The sequence below is a fragment of the Manis javanica genome, chromosome 11 (genome assembly GCF_040802235.1).
Source record: "Manis javanica isolate MJ-LG chromosome 11, MJ_LKY, whole genome shotgun sequence".
In the NCBI taxonomy this organism is placed as follows: Eukaryota; Metazoa; Chordata; class Mammalia; order Pholidota; family Manidae; genus Manis; species Manis javanica.
The window spans coordinates 91,439,784-91,457,129 of NC_133166.1; the positions used below are offsets into that span (position 1 = coordinate 91,439,784).

The window sequence follows — 17,346 nt, forward strand, 5'->3', positions numbered from 1 at the left end:
TCTGCTCTCCCAACTCCGGAGAGCTCCGGCCTCCCATCTTCTGAAGGGGCTGCGTGAGGCTGCCCTCCAGCCCTGGGTGAGCGTCCTGGCCCGGGGGCGCTATGTCTGGGAGCGGGGGGGGGGGCACTGCTGCACCTCAGCAGCACCCTGCATTGTGTGGGAGACGTGGGGACACAGGACCACCACGCGGCTCAGCCAGGCCCCCACCCACAGTCAGTGCCACCACAGTCGGGACTCCCGTCCTCTCTGTATCACTCCATTCCAACACCCGAAACACAAGGAGCCACCCTGCTGGGCTAAATTCCACGAGACTTAGAGCCTGACCCTGGCTTCTTCACCCCCTTCACTGCCGTCGGCTCAGGCTGGGGGCGTGGCCATGCTGCACGCTGATCTCAGTCTAACTTACCTGAAGATCTCTGGGGTTTTGGGTCTGGGTGGAGGCTCAGCTGCCTATTGAACATTCCGAAGAAATGAAGAAGGACAGACAAGAAGGGAAGGGGGCAGTGGGGAGAACAGATCATTAATGGTAATTTGAGCCTTCCCCCAGACCAGAAAATCAAGGAATGCATTTCTGAATCATCCGAGGACTGTCTAAGGAGAGGGCACAGTGCACCCTGACTAGACACTGGAAAGTCACACCTCCCACCAGCTCCCTGGGCGCAGGTTTACCAGCACAAAAATCCATCTGAGCCAGACCTGGTTTCTGGCAAAGTCTAGCTGCCACAGAGCAGCATGGCGTCACGAGGGTGCTTCTGACCCTGACCTATCCCTTTCCTAGGACAGTTTCCAGGAAACTGCTCTATCACAAGACATTTGTGGGTATTTAAAATCAACTCAAAACTCACTGACCAGGCAAGAATCTACTTTCAATGTGTTTCCTGTTCTATGCTGAATTTCATGGAGTCCAGTTATCTGGGCTTCTACCCCCACTTGGAGGTCCTCTGGAGCCCAGAGGACCTCCAACAGGCTTTCTTCAACTTTATTGTGAAAAAAGAGATCAAAGAATCTTGACTCTCTCTGTCCTCCTTTGCTCATCTCACCCTCAGAGCCCCCGTGTTGGTCACATTCTGGGCCAGCAGTCATCACCCTGACCCTGGAGGGCTGTCAGAGCCACTCTCTGGGGTAACTGGTACATGCAGAACCTCTGCCAGTGTGGCCCAGCTCTCCTGCCCATCATGGTCCTACTGCGGTAGAGCTCAGACTTCCCCAGCCTGCCCAGCCCTCTTCCCTTCACAAGGAAGCTCTGCCTTTGCAGTTCTGGACCCACTCTCATCCAGGCCATCTGGAATCATCTCTTTGAGCCCAGCTTGGGCAGCAAAAGGGGTTGCTCTGGGCACCCAGCAGTGTTCCCAAGGGAATCTCCTGCTCACAGGTGGATGGATGGAGCCAGAAAAGCCCACAGCCTTGGGCTTTGGGCCCCATGGGCATCCCCACTAGCCCCTGTGTCTGAGAGGGGGTATTGTTACAAAGTCTCCGATAACTTGTGTTATAATTTTCTGAGAGAATGGTCAGGGCTTCGGGATAGATGATCAATTGCAGTTCTCTAAGAACCTAGAGAAGTGAAGACTGGCGTTTGGGGTGGAAGCAGAGGACTTGGCAGAAGCAGAGGACTTGAAGGTGGAGCCTACAATCGCCCTACTCTCCTACCAGTCACAACACCTGTGACCAGGACTGGCCAGGCAGACGCCCTCAGCAGCGTGGATTGCTGGTCCATGGAGCCCTTACAATGACACAGCTCAGCACAGATATATCCCCTGCCAGATGCTTCTCAGAGAGCTCTGGAAACCTCCACTCAAGGAGAGGGACCGGCTAGCTCACCTGTGGCTGCAAAGGGGCAAATCCTGAGAAACTGTCTTGGTCCACCACGGAAGCCACGACCTAAAATCGAGGGAGGAGGCTGTGAGCGTCCTGCCAGCGCCATTTCCCCATCCTTCTGTACCTTTCCCCAAGATTCCCACCTCTCTCACATCCTGATTGGATGGGTGACCTCTGGATTGAAGTTCCAGCAACTGGAAAAACTAGTACCCACCCACCCTGTCTTTTTATATTGAGGTGAAATTCACATAGTATAAAATTCACCCTTTTCAAAGTGAACAGTGCAGTGTATTTAGTACATTCACAATGCCATGCACCACCACCTCCATCCACTAAAGAAATATGTTCATTACCCCAAAAAGGGAAAGTCACACACGTTAAGCAGTTATTCCACATCCTTCCACTCCCAGCACCTGGCAATCACCAGCGTGCTTTCTGTTTCTGCGCATACCTATTCTAGATACTTCACATAAATGGGGTATAAAACGCGGCTCTGTGCCTGGCTTCTCTCACATACCGTTGTGTTTTCCAGGCTCATCCGTGTTATAACTTGTATGGGTACCTCATTCCTTTTCATGACTATCACATTTGTGTCTCCATTCGCCCGCTGACGTACGTTGGCTGTTTCCATGGCCCAGCCTCTCTTGAACTCCACTACTGTGCCAGAGCCAGCCACACAGCCAGTGGGCAACGTTAGCCCACCACAGATGTGTCAAAATCAAGTGTGGTGTGGGAAGGGGACTGGGAATGGGTCTGTTGACTCATTCTGGGTCATTTCTGAAAGGATTTAAGACCTGGATCGAGAAGGAGTCCAGGTTAAAAAGAAGACTTATCATGGGGTGTGGCAGTGGGGCTACCGGGGCATCAAGCCAAGAGGGTGCCGTGCTGCCTGGGTTCCCCGAGACTCAGCTTCCTGTGGGTGAGCCTGTGCTCCAGCTCAGGGCCAGGCTGGAAGGGAGGGGTGAGGGTAGCTCGGGCAAAGTGCAGCACAAGGGTTTGCCCACCTTGGAAGGCAGCTATGCCAGCCACACAGCCGGCAGTGCACAGCGCCTTTGCCCATCTGTTGGCAAGATGCCTACACTGTCAACCGGCACTCTCTGGCATCCCAACACAGAACCACAGGGGAGGGGGGGTGCCCCTTTCCGAGAGTCCCTCCACATTGCTCTGCCCAGCCCACACTGCGGGAGACCCGGGGGAAGCCGAGGGAGCCCACTCACCGTCGCCTTGCCCAGGTAGTCCTTCTTGGCCAGCTGGGCCACTTGCCTCTCATTCGGCCGAAAGAGCCGGCCCACAGGGATCACCACCGGCTCATACAGCTTCTCCTTCTACAACACAGAGCATGGGATTTCCTTACCTGGAGAGTGGGGGTAAGGATGCTGTCCCGCGTCCCTCTCTGAATGGATGTAAGGGTCCATGGAGATGGCCACGCGAGAGCACTCTTTCTAAATGTGTCAGAACTGAACCTGTTATTATTTCTGGGTGTCTAAGGTGGGCACAGTTGTTTTCAATATCCCCTTACTTGGAGAGGCTGGCTGGACAGCTGTCGGTGTTATTTGCCCAGCAGCCTCTTTTCCTAGGGGAGCTGCCCCTCTCCACTCTGGGTGGCTTGGGTGGGGCTGTCACTCACAGCACAGGAGGCACCACAACCACACAACCACAGGGGGGCCCAGGACTCAAGCATGGCCCAGGACAGTGCTCCCTTGGGACTCGGTCTGCTGGCGTGGCCAGGCATGTAAAGGCTACCAGAGACCCCTAGCTTCCAGTGCTTTAAATAGCCGGAAACTAGCTTCATCCTAAATGTGCTCAAACTATGGGTAATTTTCACCATTCATTCATATAATCAATGCCTTTTTGTTGAGAGCCAGCGTGTACCTGGCTCTGTGCCAGGCTTCAAGGACTCAATGGTGAACAAGCAGGCACAGCTTCTGCCCTTGCGTGCTTGGCTCCAGCTTCCAGCCTCCAGCTCCCCCATGCGGCCCTGGGAGCCCCACTTGGAGGGTGGTGTGAGGCAGGGGTCTGCTGACCCACACAGCAGGCCTGGGCTACTCAGCACTTCCAGATTCCAGATCCTACATGGAACTATACCCTAGGGTCAGTGTGACTCAGAGCTCAGAGAAAGTAAAAGCCTCCCCCGACTTTTATAGTTCCTCAATCTGCGCGTCCTCTGAAACAAATAGAAGTCTGATGAAATCTCACCATCCTGCTTCACCAATACACTCACCCAAACACATTCCATGGCCTTGTCGATTTTGGAATGTCTTGGCTCAGACTTCATGCTCATAGCCAATGCTAAATGTTCTTCAGCCTTTTTCCATTCCTCCTTCTTGGCGAACATGAAAGCAATATTATATAATACCTAGAAAAGGGCAGGCCACAGCATAAGGTTTGAAGCTGTTCCAAATCTAGGTACCAGGGAAAAGCTTGCCTGTGTATATTCCTGAAATGTTGCCTGGGGACATTTCTCCTATTCCCAGTGCTCCTGGAAAAATCTAAAGTATAATATAATTAAATCTTGCTACCGAGTTACGTCCAGTACAAGAAGTGTTAAGAAAACACGTAATGCATAAATCCAACATCGTGTGGCTTCTTTCACAACCAAGTAGCTCAGGAGGGGATAAAACTGTTGCATTATTTTAGTGTCGAGAATTATGATATGCTCATGGCTTCTTGAAGAGTCAGGACTAAAATACATGCATGTGGCCTCCGTACCAGCTCCTGCCACCCAGCTTAGGTATGAAAGCCTAGCCAGGTGAGGGGTGAGGAGAGATGAGGCGGGAGAGGGTTCCAGAGGCATCATCCCACACCAGCAGCACCAGAACAGCCCAGAACCAAGGAGTACGAGTCTGTGATAGAGTCATGTGCCCATGAGGAAACTAAATGGGCAAATTCCAGTAGAGCAGGAAGGGACTGGGCACAAATCCAGGGCAGTGCCTCACCTGGGGCAGGAGGGAACCGCATGTTCACTAATAGTCATAATTTTCCAGTTCATGACTGTTTGTTTTATTATTGTGCTTTACAACTTATACATAGAATCAAATGATCATTTGGCTGCATCAGCAAAATAAAAAGAACTCCTTGAGTAAATGAAATAGAAAAGACCTAAGCAGAGATGGAAAAGCAACAGAGAGCAGAAGAAAATCAAGACAGCAACTAACACAAAGGGCTGACTTTCCTTTATAACAACAGCACAGCAAGTTCTTAGGGTTCCCCACACTCTGTGTGTGGGGTGAGCTGAAGAGCTGGGAGCTGCTATAAGCGGGCAAAAGTTGCTCTGGGGTGGGGTGAAGGTGGTTCTTCAGGGCCTCAGAGAGGAGACCCAGAGGCCAACTGAGGCCCAGCTAGAGGAGGCGAGTATTGGCCTTCCTAGCTGTAAGGGGGCAAACAATACAGGGGAGGGGTCAAAAACGTGGATGCCCCATGGCTGTTTTCTAGTTTGGCCTCACTCACCTTTATGTAAACCAGCATTTATATGAATCATCATTTATATAAAAAGCACTGAGTTCAATCTCTTGGTACATGGTAAATGCTCAATAAATAGTCATTACTATTACTATTTCTGCTGTACTATCTTGGGAATTTAGGAGGCTGAACAAAGAAGGACAGTCACCCCCACCCCACCCCCAAGTCCTGCATGCCTTCTCAGAGAAGTGACAGTGCCCACATTCTTTGGCAGACGATGGCAGGGTTGAGTTTTGCAGACTAAACCATCTGGAGGCCCTTTGTGTTTATAATCACAAGGGTAAATCTATGAAGAACTTTGAGCTCCTGCAATTCAGTGCTGCCTATTGGAGCAGTGTCATTATTGCTACCATCATCCTCATCTTTCATACCATTTACTGACCACCTACTATGGCCAGGCACTTCCTCTGCATTATCTCTAAGCCTCAGAACCACCATGAGTTAGGGGTCTCACTTCTGTGCTTCCAGAGTCCTGCCATAGCACGTCACTGGTCTAACCCTACCCAACTCACATTACACGTGACCATGAGCTTCTGGGTGCTGACATCGTGTCTTGTGGACCACTAGACCTCCATTGGCTGACACAGCAGGCATTGTAAATGTATGCCAAGTAAATGAATTTATCAGTGAATGTGCGTGTGATAAGTACGTGGTGGTTGTTTACAGGTGAAGAGGAGCCTGACAGTTAGAAGGAATACATAACTTTACGAGGATCATACAACCAGTAAGTGTTGGCCTGGGGTTTGACCTCTACTTAGCTGATTCCAAAGATAGTCAGCTTCCAGGATGGCCCCCGGGTGACCTTACCTCCTGGTACTCACCCTCCTGCATTGTTCCCTCCCACATCCAGCGGAACTGACAATGAAAACATGTAGCCCATAGCATATTATACAAATGAGGGAGTCCGCATTTGAGGCTAAGTCATAAAAGATAGTGACATTCCCTATCATGTTCCCTTAGGTCACTACTTTCCCTGGGGGCAACCAGCTACCATGTCAGGACAAGACTCAGGAGAGGTTCATATGGCAAAGGACCAAGGCCTCCTGCCAACAAGTGTCACTAACTTGCCAGACATGTAAGTCACCTTACAAGTACACCTGTCAGCCCCAGTCAAGCTTTCAGATGATAGCAGCCATGTCGGCCCCTTGACTGCAGCCTTCTAAGAGCCACTGAGCCAGAGCCACTGAGCCAAGCCACTCTGGGTTTCCTGACCCTAGAAACTGAGAAAATAAATGGTATTGTTTTAAGCCACGATGGTGTAAAGTACTTTGGTGTTCAACAATGGATGACTAATAAACTTCTCTATTTCTGTCTGCCACCCACACTGTGATTGGTTCAGAGCCTTAATCAGATAAAAGGAAGTATGGCAAGTATGGATGGGTGGCAGGATTGGTGTTTCTATGGAGTTAGTGGCTGGTGCTGGGTGGTGGGGATTGGAACCAAGACAAGAAGAGGAGATCCAGATTTCTTTCCCAGGCTATTTCTGAGCCTCGGTAAGCTGTTGCCTTCTGCTTACATGCCTGGCTGGCCCAGCCCACCCTGACCACATGTGCAGGAAGAAGGGAGACTAAAGCCATTTAAAACTTCCTCTTTGGTTCTCAGACACCTTCTCTTAAGACCCTTTCCCATGGCAGGTTTTTATGATGCTAAGATTGGAGAAGTCCAAGACTCTTTTCCAAAGGGATAGTGTGATTTCCCAGAAGCCAGGGTTAGACCTCGTTGGGAAGGGAGGGCTGGTCTTATAAGGAGGGCAATGACTGGGGGATCCCATGTGGCACAAGGGCCTTGCACATTGCAAAATCCAACTTCACTTGCAGAGAGGTCCATACAGCCACTATGTCCTGCCCCCAATCATTTCAACTCCAACTACAGGGGGAATGAATATTCTTCCCACGGCATTCTGCTTCGACCTCACTATTTTAGGACGCTTTCACTAGGGCCACTTGATCCCTCAACCCTTTAATCTGTATAGGTGGCTCTCAATGAGGGATGACTGGCAGTGTCTAGAGATATTTAGGTCATCACATAGGGCGTGGAGTGCTCCTGGAATCTGGAGGGTAGAGGGATGCTGCCAAACATCCCACAGTATCCAAGACCATCCCCTACAACTGGTCCAACATAGTAACCAGTGGCACGGTTGAGAACCCTACTCTAGAAGGTGGCCAAATGCCAGCCAGTCCACCACCACACCTCATTTGCCTAGGTTGTGAGAAGTGAAGTACGTCGCTTCCCAGCTGCGGGCCTGGATGGGGCCACATGTCCTCAGGGGCCTGGACAGCTGCAGACACTAATATTAGCCCTGGGTGACCCTGAGAACACTTGGCTTCTCCTGACTGAGAAACCAAAGCAAGGGGACTTTTTCCAGGGATTCTGCTAAATAAAGATCTATGATATTTGCAGGGATTTTTTCATTTTAAAAACTACTGGTGTATATATGTGTGGCTTTGGAGGTGAGTGGGGAGGGTTGGTTGAAAAAATACAGGAGCCTATGAAGGAAAAGCCAGTCATGTCTATTCCCTTTAGTAATACAGAAGATAATTACCCGTCTATGGAAACATTGCCTAGATTTGTGCTTTGAACTATCCTTTGAGCAAGAGGGGACAGATTTGTGCCAAATGATCCTCACTCTGTCTGGGTATCACCCAAGTCCATGAGGCCAGAACCATTAACAGCAAAGAGTGTGGTCTGTAACTTGGGGACAGAGCAAGGTCACGTCAGGTCCTGTATGGATAGCGAGCCCATGATTTCAGATCTTCACATAATGCTGAACAAATGGCTTGTCAACCTGCATTATGCAAATGATTATGAATGCTTTCACAGGTTGACACACGCAGATCCAGCCTCCCATCAGAGAGCCCAGCAGGCTCATTTATGGGGGCTTCTTGAAGCCTCCCATTGGTAAACTGCATGCTCTGAGGTACCTGAAGACTCCACAAAAGGCTGAAGTCTTCTCTTCAGGGAAAATCAGAGTCCCAAGGCACAGGTGGCCAACTGCCTTTTCCAAGCTCCTGGAGGTGTCAGCAGATCGCTGTGCATCTGACCTGTCAGCTCAGCGGGACTGTCAGCTGCCCCTCAGTCACCATCCACTGCCGAGAGCCAGGCCTCCCTCCTTACCTCACAGGCAAACAGCTTGAACTGCAGCCCCAGGATCTTGTAGTCTATCAGCTGGTTCCCCCGAAGCTGTGTCAAGGCCTCTTTAAGGTCTTTAATAGCTGCATCATATCTGCAGGACAGAGACGGGGGAAATAAATCCATCCCAGGTGCAGAGAAATAAATGTAAAATGAAATGCCCATCTGCTTCCCTTTCCCCATCCATCTCACCGGGACAAAAGCCTTTCCAAGTCCTTTGCCCTGCTGACCCCGGTGTCCCCAGGGCTGTACACCATGGCTGCTCTGGGTGTCCCCAGGCTGGGCAGCCACAGGTAATTTTCTTCTCTCTTGTCTGCACATGACTCTGCCTTTCTAACCACCAGCCTGTCACTCTCCCAGAGGGACCCCCCTTTCTCCCCAGAGCTGCAAGCAGAGCCAGCACCTGTGCCCTCATGTCCCTTGGGAGCTGCCTGGGAGCCTGCTCGCTTCTGGCTCCCCACCAGAAGGCCAGGCCAGCCTGACGGCTCCGAGGGGCCCCTTCTCACAGCTGCCGACGTCACCTTTCTGCCCACAGCCTTCCTCAGCTTCTTCTGAAGCCATCTTAGCTCTTGGTTTTGTGGGCTTCTTAGTCTCCTCTTCCTTCCCTCCTCCTCCACACACTTTGGAAAAAAGGATAAAGAAACCACCCCTCCAGCTGGGTAGCATGGCTAAACCCCTGCTGGTGCTGCTCTTGGCTTCACTGCGCCTGACTGCTCAGGGTGGAGTGGGCCACGGTCGCTGGATTCGTGGCAGAGGATGGAGCTGCCCACATGGACAGTGCCCATGCGGGTATGTGCAGGACCGGGTCTCCTTGGCCTGCCGGACCACCACAGGGGGCCTGGGGAGAGGGAACCATTGCTGGGCTGCAAGGCGTAGGAGCAGCACAAAGAAGCTACCGTACCCCCCCAGCCCCCCAGCCCAGAACAAATTTGACTGTCAGGTTGTGGCAACCACCCAGGCAAGTGAAGCGGAAGTCCCTAGGCCACTGTCTTCCCCGGAGCCACCTTGCATGGCTTCTCTTGGAGGCAAGTCTGGAGTTTGGATACAGGCTGGTGGAGCCCTCAAAAGGTGTTACAGTGCAGTGAAGGCACCTTAGGACAAGGGCCAAGAGGCTGGGACCAGATCCATCAGCTCTGCCATTAACTGCAAGATCCCAGCAAATTACTTCCCTGGCCTCAGGTTCCATGTCAATAATACAAGGAGTGCATTGTGCACCAGGAGCATATTATATTCCAGGACCATATAATATGAGGAGCTTGCAGGAATGTGGCCCTGGGTCTAATTCCTGCAGTCAAAGCTGTACTTGAGTCCTGGCTCTGTCACTTACTATCTAGTGACAAAGGGCAAGTTATTTCTCTATTTCCTCATCTTTAGAATTACAGACTAATAATGGCACATGCCTCACTGTATTCTTGTGAGAACTAAATGAAATGAAGTATCCAGGTGCTTAGGGTGGTACCTGGCATGCACAGAAATTTACAACTATTATTATTATTATTATTACTTTTTTCAGCTGTAAAACCCTAGCAATTAAATTCATAGACCAATCATTTATTGTCTGCCTACTTAATACACTATATTGCATTAGGTATTATCAGGAGATAAAAATACATGTTTTTAGGATCTGGAATTCTCATCTCAGGGAAACTTTGAGCTGATGAAGAGGTCGGCTGGCCAAGAGAAACCTAAGGAACATGTACCCAAGGTGGCTGGGGCAGAAGCTAGTTATTCTGTCTCCAGGTGCTTTGAAGTTACTCACACAGCCACAGTGGCTAGAGGAGAAGGAGAGAAGACAGGCGGGGTTTGAAGCCGGAGTATGGCTTTCATGTCGTCAGTAAAGGTGATTGTAAACCTATTAAAAGCGTGCAGGCCATTTGGCAAGAAGCAGGAAGTTGTTCACACAGCCTTCCCAGCCTTCCTGGGAACGGGGAGCGGTAAGCATCCTTGTTCCTTCTTTCTAAGCCAGAAGATTGGGTGCCAGGCTCCGATTCACTGAGCCAGGGAGTGGAAGGGAGCAGGTGGAAACGCAGGTGTCCTGTTCCTGGGCAGATAAAGTTTCCTCTGTGTTCTACTGCCTGTGTGTGAGAAGGTCCTAAGAGGGCACGCCCCGAGCACTGTCAGCATTAACCTGTGAATGTGGCTTCCGCCCAGGCAAGCTGGCTTAGCAGATGGATTTCAGCTGGAAGTAACACTGCTTGTGTCTTCCTAGCATTGAATGAACCCTGTGAGGTCCTTCTCATGACTCTCCTGTCCATCATGATGTGTAAAGATCTGGCTTCAGTGGGAGCAATAAAGAACAAACTGACAAATTATTCAAAGTGCTTTGTGTTAAAAAACGGGGTGGGGGGCCCCACTGCCAAGTGTCTGTTTTTAGATGTGTCTTTGAAAGCATCCCCCTGACTGCGTGCTGCAGGCCTCTCCTCAGCCCCCGACTTGTTTACCCGGAGCTGCACCCCTGGGGCATCTCTGACGCCCAACGCTGTTTCCAGCTGCGCTCTGTCTGAATAAGCTCAGTGTGAAATTCCAAAATCGCATTCAGCCTTGTGTGCCCATGGGCTCTGCCACGGCAGCCCCTGCCTGCCTCCACCCCGACTTCAGTTCTCTTTGGTGCCGCTTGGAATCCACAGGGTCCCCTAGGAGGTCAAGGTGCTGGCAGTTTCCTGCCAGGCTACCCTGGGCTGAGCCTGAGTACTTTCTTCAGGCCCACAGCTGGTGACAGCCTCCAGGAGCCTTGGCTGTGCCAGACCCAGAGCCTCCCACTGCCTCCAGGCAGGAGCCCGCCAGTGCAGTGGCTGTGGCCTTTCACACACTCTGAGCTGCCAGGGTTCTATAGCCCTCATGCTTGTAATACTCCCTGCAAAGGTTTCTCAGGAACCACTGGTGTTCCTGCCCTACCATGCCCCATGCTGTCTAGAATCCTATTTGTCCCAAGGGAAATGTAGTTTTATTTAGCAAGCTGGAAGAAGTAAAAATATTAAACACTTCTAGGACAGGGGTGGTGGGTCGTGTCCTTTCCCTGTTCAAAGACAGTAAGGAAAAGGCTTTCCTGTGTTGTCCCGTTAGGCCACCTTCCCTATATGGTCTTGTTATTGCCACAGCTCCGAGTCTGAGGCCCAGGATTAGAAATGCAACTTGGAGTTCCCTTCCCCTTTCAGCTGATGAGGCTGGGGTCAGAGGTGAGAGTCTGACCACAGTCATCACTGAGATGCCACCTGCCATCTCAGAAACACACTCTAACTTTGTCCTGTGGAACCTTATAATGTCAGGATTGTTACACAACACCACAGGAAATTGGGGGAAACACCTATAACGCCATCACCCTAAAACCAGCATCCTTCTGACCTGAAGGAATTCCTAGCCCACTCATTAAGTACTAACTTTTTGAGGTCTCCAAGGACACTTATTTTACAACATCTCTTAGGGAACTTGCCCCGCTCTGCCTTGCATTATAGTCACTAGTCTTTGTAACCTTTTCCCCCTTTTAATAATTTCCTTAAAGCAGAGGCTCTATTTTGCCCACACTTTCATTTAATTAATTCAATAAGCATGGATTAACTACTCTCCTAGATACTAAAATGTAAGAGTGAATAAGTAAAGATTTCTTCTCTCCAGAAACTCAGAGTAGTGGAGGAGACAAATATAGAAGCAGCTATCAGCCACAGAGCAGACAAATTTATAAAACAAGGCACAAAGGAAATGGGTGCCGCCCCAGTGGTTGAGAGCGGCTGGGCAAACGTGTGGAGGATGAGTGGGTGAGTGGGCAGCGGAGGGGCCGTGCAGGGACAGGTGAGGGAATTTGGCCTGTATCCTGCGGTAATGGAATCCAATGGCAGTTCTTAAGCAGATCACAATTGTTTTTTTAGAAGATTACTCTGGAATATGGGTGGAGAAGACAAGAGTGGTGGCCGGGAAATCAGGGTAGAAGTGATTGCAGTAGTCCTGGTGAAAAATGAGGGTCTAGATCAGGGCATAGCTGGTGGGAATGGAGAGAAGTGGGTGGATTTAAGAGGTCAATTTGACAGGTTTAGGAAAAGAGACATTCTGGGTTGAGCCCATGCTGAGATTTAGCAGCTGGTTAGTGGCCGGCAGAGATGAAGACTTGAGAGAGGGTGTGATCCCTAAGGATTCGCACATGGATTTTCAGGAGACACTGAACCCCCTGAAATTGCACATATTATGTATTTGCTTGTCTGGAAAGATAACCCATAAGTGTTGCCATTTAACAACCGCTGCTATGGGGTCCAAGGGTAGAGGGTCGAGGGCAGAACCTTGGCGGCTGAGGCCAATGACTGAACAAAAGAAAAGGAGGCAGCTCAGGGCCAAGAGGAGTGGCCCACTCGTGATTTCCTCCATAGACAGCTGTTGAATTAAAGATAAAATTTGGTAGTTTTTTCTGTCAGATTTAACAATAATCAATCGCAGAATAATGGAATCCCGGCTCCTATTCTTAGACATTTCTAAGATCTTTCTGACTCACTCAAAATCCAGATTCTGGGACTTCTGGGAATTTTCTAGGAGAAATTTCTTCTGGGAGCTCCCCCCACTCTGCCACTGCCTGTCCTCATTATAGACTGTTAGGGCTGATGGAAGGATGGCCTTAGAGTCTTTGAGATTTAAGATCAACTGGAGGCCTCCCTGCATATTGTGTACTTCTGGAGAAGGTCAGGGATCAGGGAAGGGGGGCTGAGAAGGAGACAGATATTGAGAAGGGAGACAGAAGCATGATAGGCCTGAAAGTTAAGTGCACAGCTGTCCATCTCCTCTCAGTCCCAGGCCTTCTCTGTGCAGATGGCTCCTGTGTGTCTGGGTTTTTCTCTGGGAGGACTTCCCTCTTGCTCTCTCTGGTTCATGGGCTGACTGTATCTCCATCTTGAAAGGCGTCTGAGCTTACTGTTGTCCCTAGCAACTGCTGAGCACAGCGACTTTATAGGCTGTGTTGCTGACTAAATCCAAGGATCTAAGCCTTTCAAGACTTGCACAGGCTCAGAGCTCAGGCCCCTTCCCTGTGCCTGGACTCTCTCTGCAGCCTTCCTGCTGCTCCACCAATACCTTGCCTCACTACACATACATGCACACACACACACACACACACACACACACACACACACACTGACCACACCATGCTCCAACTATTTTTATTGTTTGAGAATTCTTCCTTAGCCTGAGCCGAATTCTTCTTCCCCAGAACTTGTGCACACTAATGGAATACTTTCTACAAAGGGCCAGTTTACCGTCTCTTAAAACATTTTAAATTGATGCTAAGAATACTTTTCCTGTTATTTGTATGGTTGTTGCTGGGTATCTCGAGGGAGGGGAGCAGGCTTTCTTTTCTATTTATATTTTGTATTCATTTTATTGTCATTTTTTATTTATCATTTTTCTATTTGCTCTGGAAACTTTCATTTTTCTATTTAGTTATATTTTTACTAATTATTTCATATTGATTGTAAATGCATCAAAAACTACAGATAGTCTGGTATCAGTAATCTCAAAAGAAAATGAAAACTATAATGTCACCACTGAGAGAGAATTGCTGACAATGTTTGGTTCATGCCCTTACAGACTATTCTGTGAAACAGAATATAGGATTGTGCTATACATATTGTTTTAAAATCTGTGTTTTAAATTTAACATCTACTGTGAATTTTTTTCTGTATTTATATATGTGCTACTTATTTATCTGTATTAATAGATATTCTTATACATATACTATTAATGGTTCATATTCTCATTTTGGTGGCTAAATTATATTCATTGAGTGCATTAAACCAGGCTTTTTCTTTTTGTAATATGGTTGCAGGATAGTCTTTATTGTTTGACAGCTCACTATCCCAGAATAGTAGACCACCACATGCGTTCCCTTGATGGCCCAAATACTGACAACCTATACTGCCTGGAATGTGCCTCATTAGGGACACTGGTGAGGTGCCATTCCTGCTGAATACCAGGCTTGTGGTGGTTAGCAGGCTCATTGTGAGCCATGACACAGTTGATTTACAACCAGGCAGTAGACCAGCCTTCCCTCCCCAGGGAGGGCCTCTGCTTTGTGCTGATTTATTGCATAACTGCCCAGGGAAGGTCCAGTCACACTTCCCAACAGCGGCTGGGAAGATACTTCTCAAACACTAAGTCTAGCAGCACGGAGACCCCTTCTGGGTTTCTCACGAACTTCCCCTGCTTGTGCAACACTGGACCACTTACTTCTCCATCCGGTAGTAGAGCATCCCTCTTTGGAAGTAGGCCACGGCCAAGTGCTTATCTCGGTTAATGCTTTTGGTGAAGGCCTGCAGAGAGAAGCGGGGTCCACACGTGGTCAGAGAGCCAGGCTTGAGGAGGTGTGAGATGAGTCAGAGGATGGAGCAAGGAAGGTCCATCTATTTTAAGCAGGCCAGGGGGTGGATGGCAGCCCCCACCTCCTCTTGGGGGCCTGCCAAGGGGCTGAGCAAATAGCACCACAGATTCCAAGGGCTGCTGGAGACAAAGTGCACATTGTCGGAGAGAGGATGGAGCAAGGAAGGTCTCAGCCCACCAGTGAGAATGGCTGGTGTCTCGAGGGTACAGAAAGCTTAGGGGTCAGAACACCCTGTGTTGTCACTTCCTCATGGCCTGGCATGAGGCAAGTTGTCTAATCTGTTTGAACCTTAGTTTTCTTCTCTGTAAAATGGGGATGTTAATGCCTTTCGAGATTGCTGACAGGCTTAAAATAATACAAGTAATTAAGTATGAAAATAACATAATTAAAATGTTTTATATGGTATTACATTTGTTTTTTATATAAATGTAGTAGAAATACATTATACAATTAAAATAATAACAAATAGAATGCATATAAAAGGACAGCAGCAAGGACTCACGTGGGAACTAAACACAGGCAGTGAGAACGAGAAGCCAGAAGCAGAGGCCAGGAAAAAACAGAGCAGCAGGAGGAAGGCATGGGAATGGGCGAACCTAGAGGTGAGCGGTGGCTGCACTGCCTGGCCAAGGAGCCCCACCAAGGCAGGAGCAAAGAGCCCCGCTGGCATGGCTGTGCCCAGATGGTGGCTGTGCTTTGCAGCCTCCTCCCCCCGACAATGTGCACTTTGTCTCCAGCAGCCCTTGGAATCTGTGGTGCTATTTGCTCAGCCCCTTGGCAGGCCCCCGAGAGAAGATGGGGGCTGCCCTCCCCCCCCTGGCCTGCTCCTGTCCGCCCTCTCCGGGGTCTGAGATGGCCTCAGGCAGTGAGGGTTTTCCAAGTGACTTCTCCCCTCTCTCTTTGCTCACTGCTGGTCATGGTGAGGATGGCTGTGGGAGGACCTGGCTCTCTAAGGTTCTGGGAGTCTGTCATCTGTCCACATGGCCTAGCAAAGACTGGCAGTAAAAGGTTAAAAAAAAAAACTCTCATATTTACACAGTGGTGTGAAATGACACAGCACTTTAATAGTACCTTACTTAATCCTCATGATGTTTAACCTCACAAGAAACTGAGGCAGAAGCCTGCATGACTTGGTGAAAAGAACCCATCCAGGAGAGGCGGAGCTGGCATTTGATCCCAGACATTCTGCTTCCAAACCCTCCCTCTCCAGCCTACCATGACCAGTTCAAAAAGGAATTCTGGAGAATGCTGGGCCCTGAACTAGGGGATACGAGAAAAATATTTGAAAAGGATGCTGAGACACCCCACATGGTGCCCTTGGCAGACCTCATTAATCAATCACAGTACGATTTCCTTCCACAAGCCTCAGAATCCTTAAAAAGTCCTTAAAAGCCCCTCATAATTGATAAGAATTGTCACTTGAGATGAAACCTTTTTTTTTTAAAGTGCCTCTTCTTGACCTGCTGGGCAGACAAATCTCACACACGTGAAATTCTTAGACAGCAAAAGAATTTATAATCAGGTGTGAAGCAGTGAACAAGAGATCATGTGGTCAGTAGGCAATCATGAAGCAAAACGTAACTAGGGGAGTTGTCATAAACGTGTCAAAGAATGATTCCAGAATGATTTGAATTTAATAATGGAGAAGAAAGGAGAGCGTGACTCCAAGCTAGAGGTTCCTGAGCAGGCCACCCTTTGTAACCACTGGGGAGCTTTTAAAAACCCTGGCTGCTCAGGCCCCTCCCCAGGCCAATTAAATCAGGATCTCTGGGGTAGGGCCTGGGCAGCTTTTGTTCTTTTAAAGCTCCCGAGGGCTTCTAAAGTGCGGGCTGGGTTGAGAACCACCAATTAGAAGAGCCCGGGGCGGGGGGAGTCTTGTCTAGGAGAGGCGCCTCCACTCACCTTCTCCGCCTCTGGCATGTTGCCCAGGATCATGTGCATGCAGCCAATGTTGAAGCAAATCCTGGAGTGGGGGTCCTGGACTGTGTCAAAAGCGTGTAGGGCTCCCTTCCAGTCCTTCTTGTCGGCGGCCAGCACCCCTTCATTCCAGAGGCTGATGGCCTCAGCCAGGGACATGGTCAGGTGCAAAGCAGGCGACTGTGAGGGCTGCCAGGACACAGGAACTGGTGAGCAGGTGTCTCTCCCAGGAGGGCTGTCCCAGACTTCCACTTGCCTGACCCGGTGCTCAGAATGTGGTCTGGCCTCCCTTAAGACAACTTCTCAGTGTTGCAAAGGCATCAGGAAATGTCCCCACCTTCTGGCAACTGACGCAGAACGCTACCCTGAGAGAGAAAAGGAAAGAGACAGAGAGAGAGAGGACAATTGGGGGCGGACTGTGGAGGAGAGAGGAAGTACCTCAGATACTGTCTGTGAGAGATCACTTCCCCAAAATGCTTCTGCTAGGCACCCAGCTCATCCTCTCTGTCTTCTGTGGCAGTTTCTGCTCAGGGCTATGCCCAAGGCTCAGGGCAACCTGCACAGGTCTACCCACCTCCCCCGGCCTCAGTTTATACATACTTGTTAAAGGAGGGTGTTGGGTGAGAGGGTAGTTCTTTCCAGTCTTAAATGAATTATTTGCTCACTTTCTCATA

The 17,346-nt window shown here is 49.6% G+C and overlaps 1 protein-coding gene across 1 annotated transcript in view; it reads right to left on the reverse strand.

Moving 5' to 3' along the window:
* Positions 1-17,056, reverse strand: part of NCF2 (neutrophil cytosolic factor 2) — a 29,514-nt gene extending 12,458 nt beyond the window's left edge. The window contains exons 1-7 of the mRNA XM_017655681.3: positions 16,658-17,056; positions 14,605-14,687; positions 8,389-8,497; positions 4,037-4,171; positions 3,033-3,140; positions 1,819-1,878; positions 407-450 (exon numbers count right to left, since the gene is read on the reverse strand). Of these exons, the coding sequence (XP_017511170.1) occupies positions 407-450; positions 1,819-1,878; positions 3,033-3,140; positions 4,037-4,171; positions 8,389-8,497; positions 14,605-14,687; positions 16,658-16,831 (713 nt within the window). The 5' untranslated portion in view covers positions 16,832-17,056. The remainder of the gene's footprint in view (positions 1-406; positions 451-1,818; positions 1,879-3,032; positions 3,141-4,036; positions 4,172-8,388; positions 8,498-14,604; positions 14,688-16,657) is intronic.
* Between the last annotated feature and the right edge of the window lie 290 nt (positions 17,057-17,346).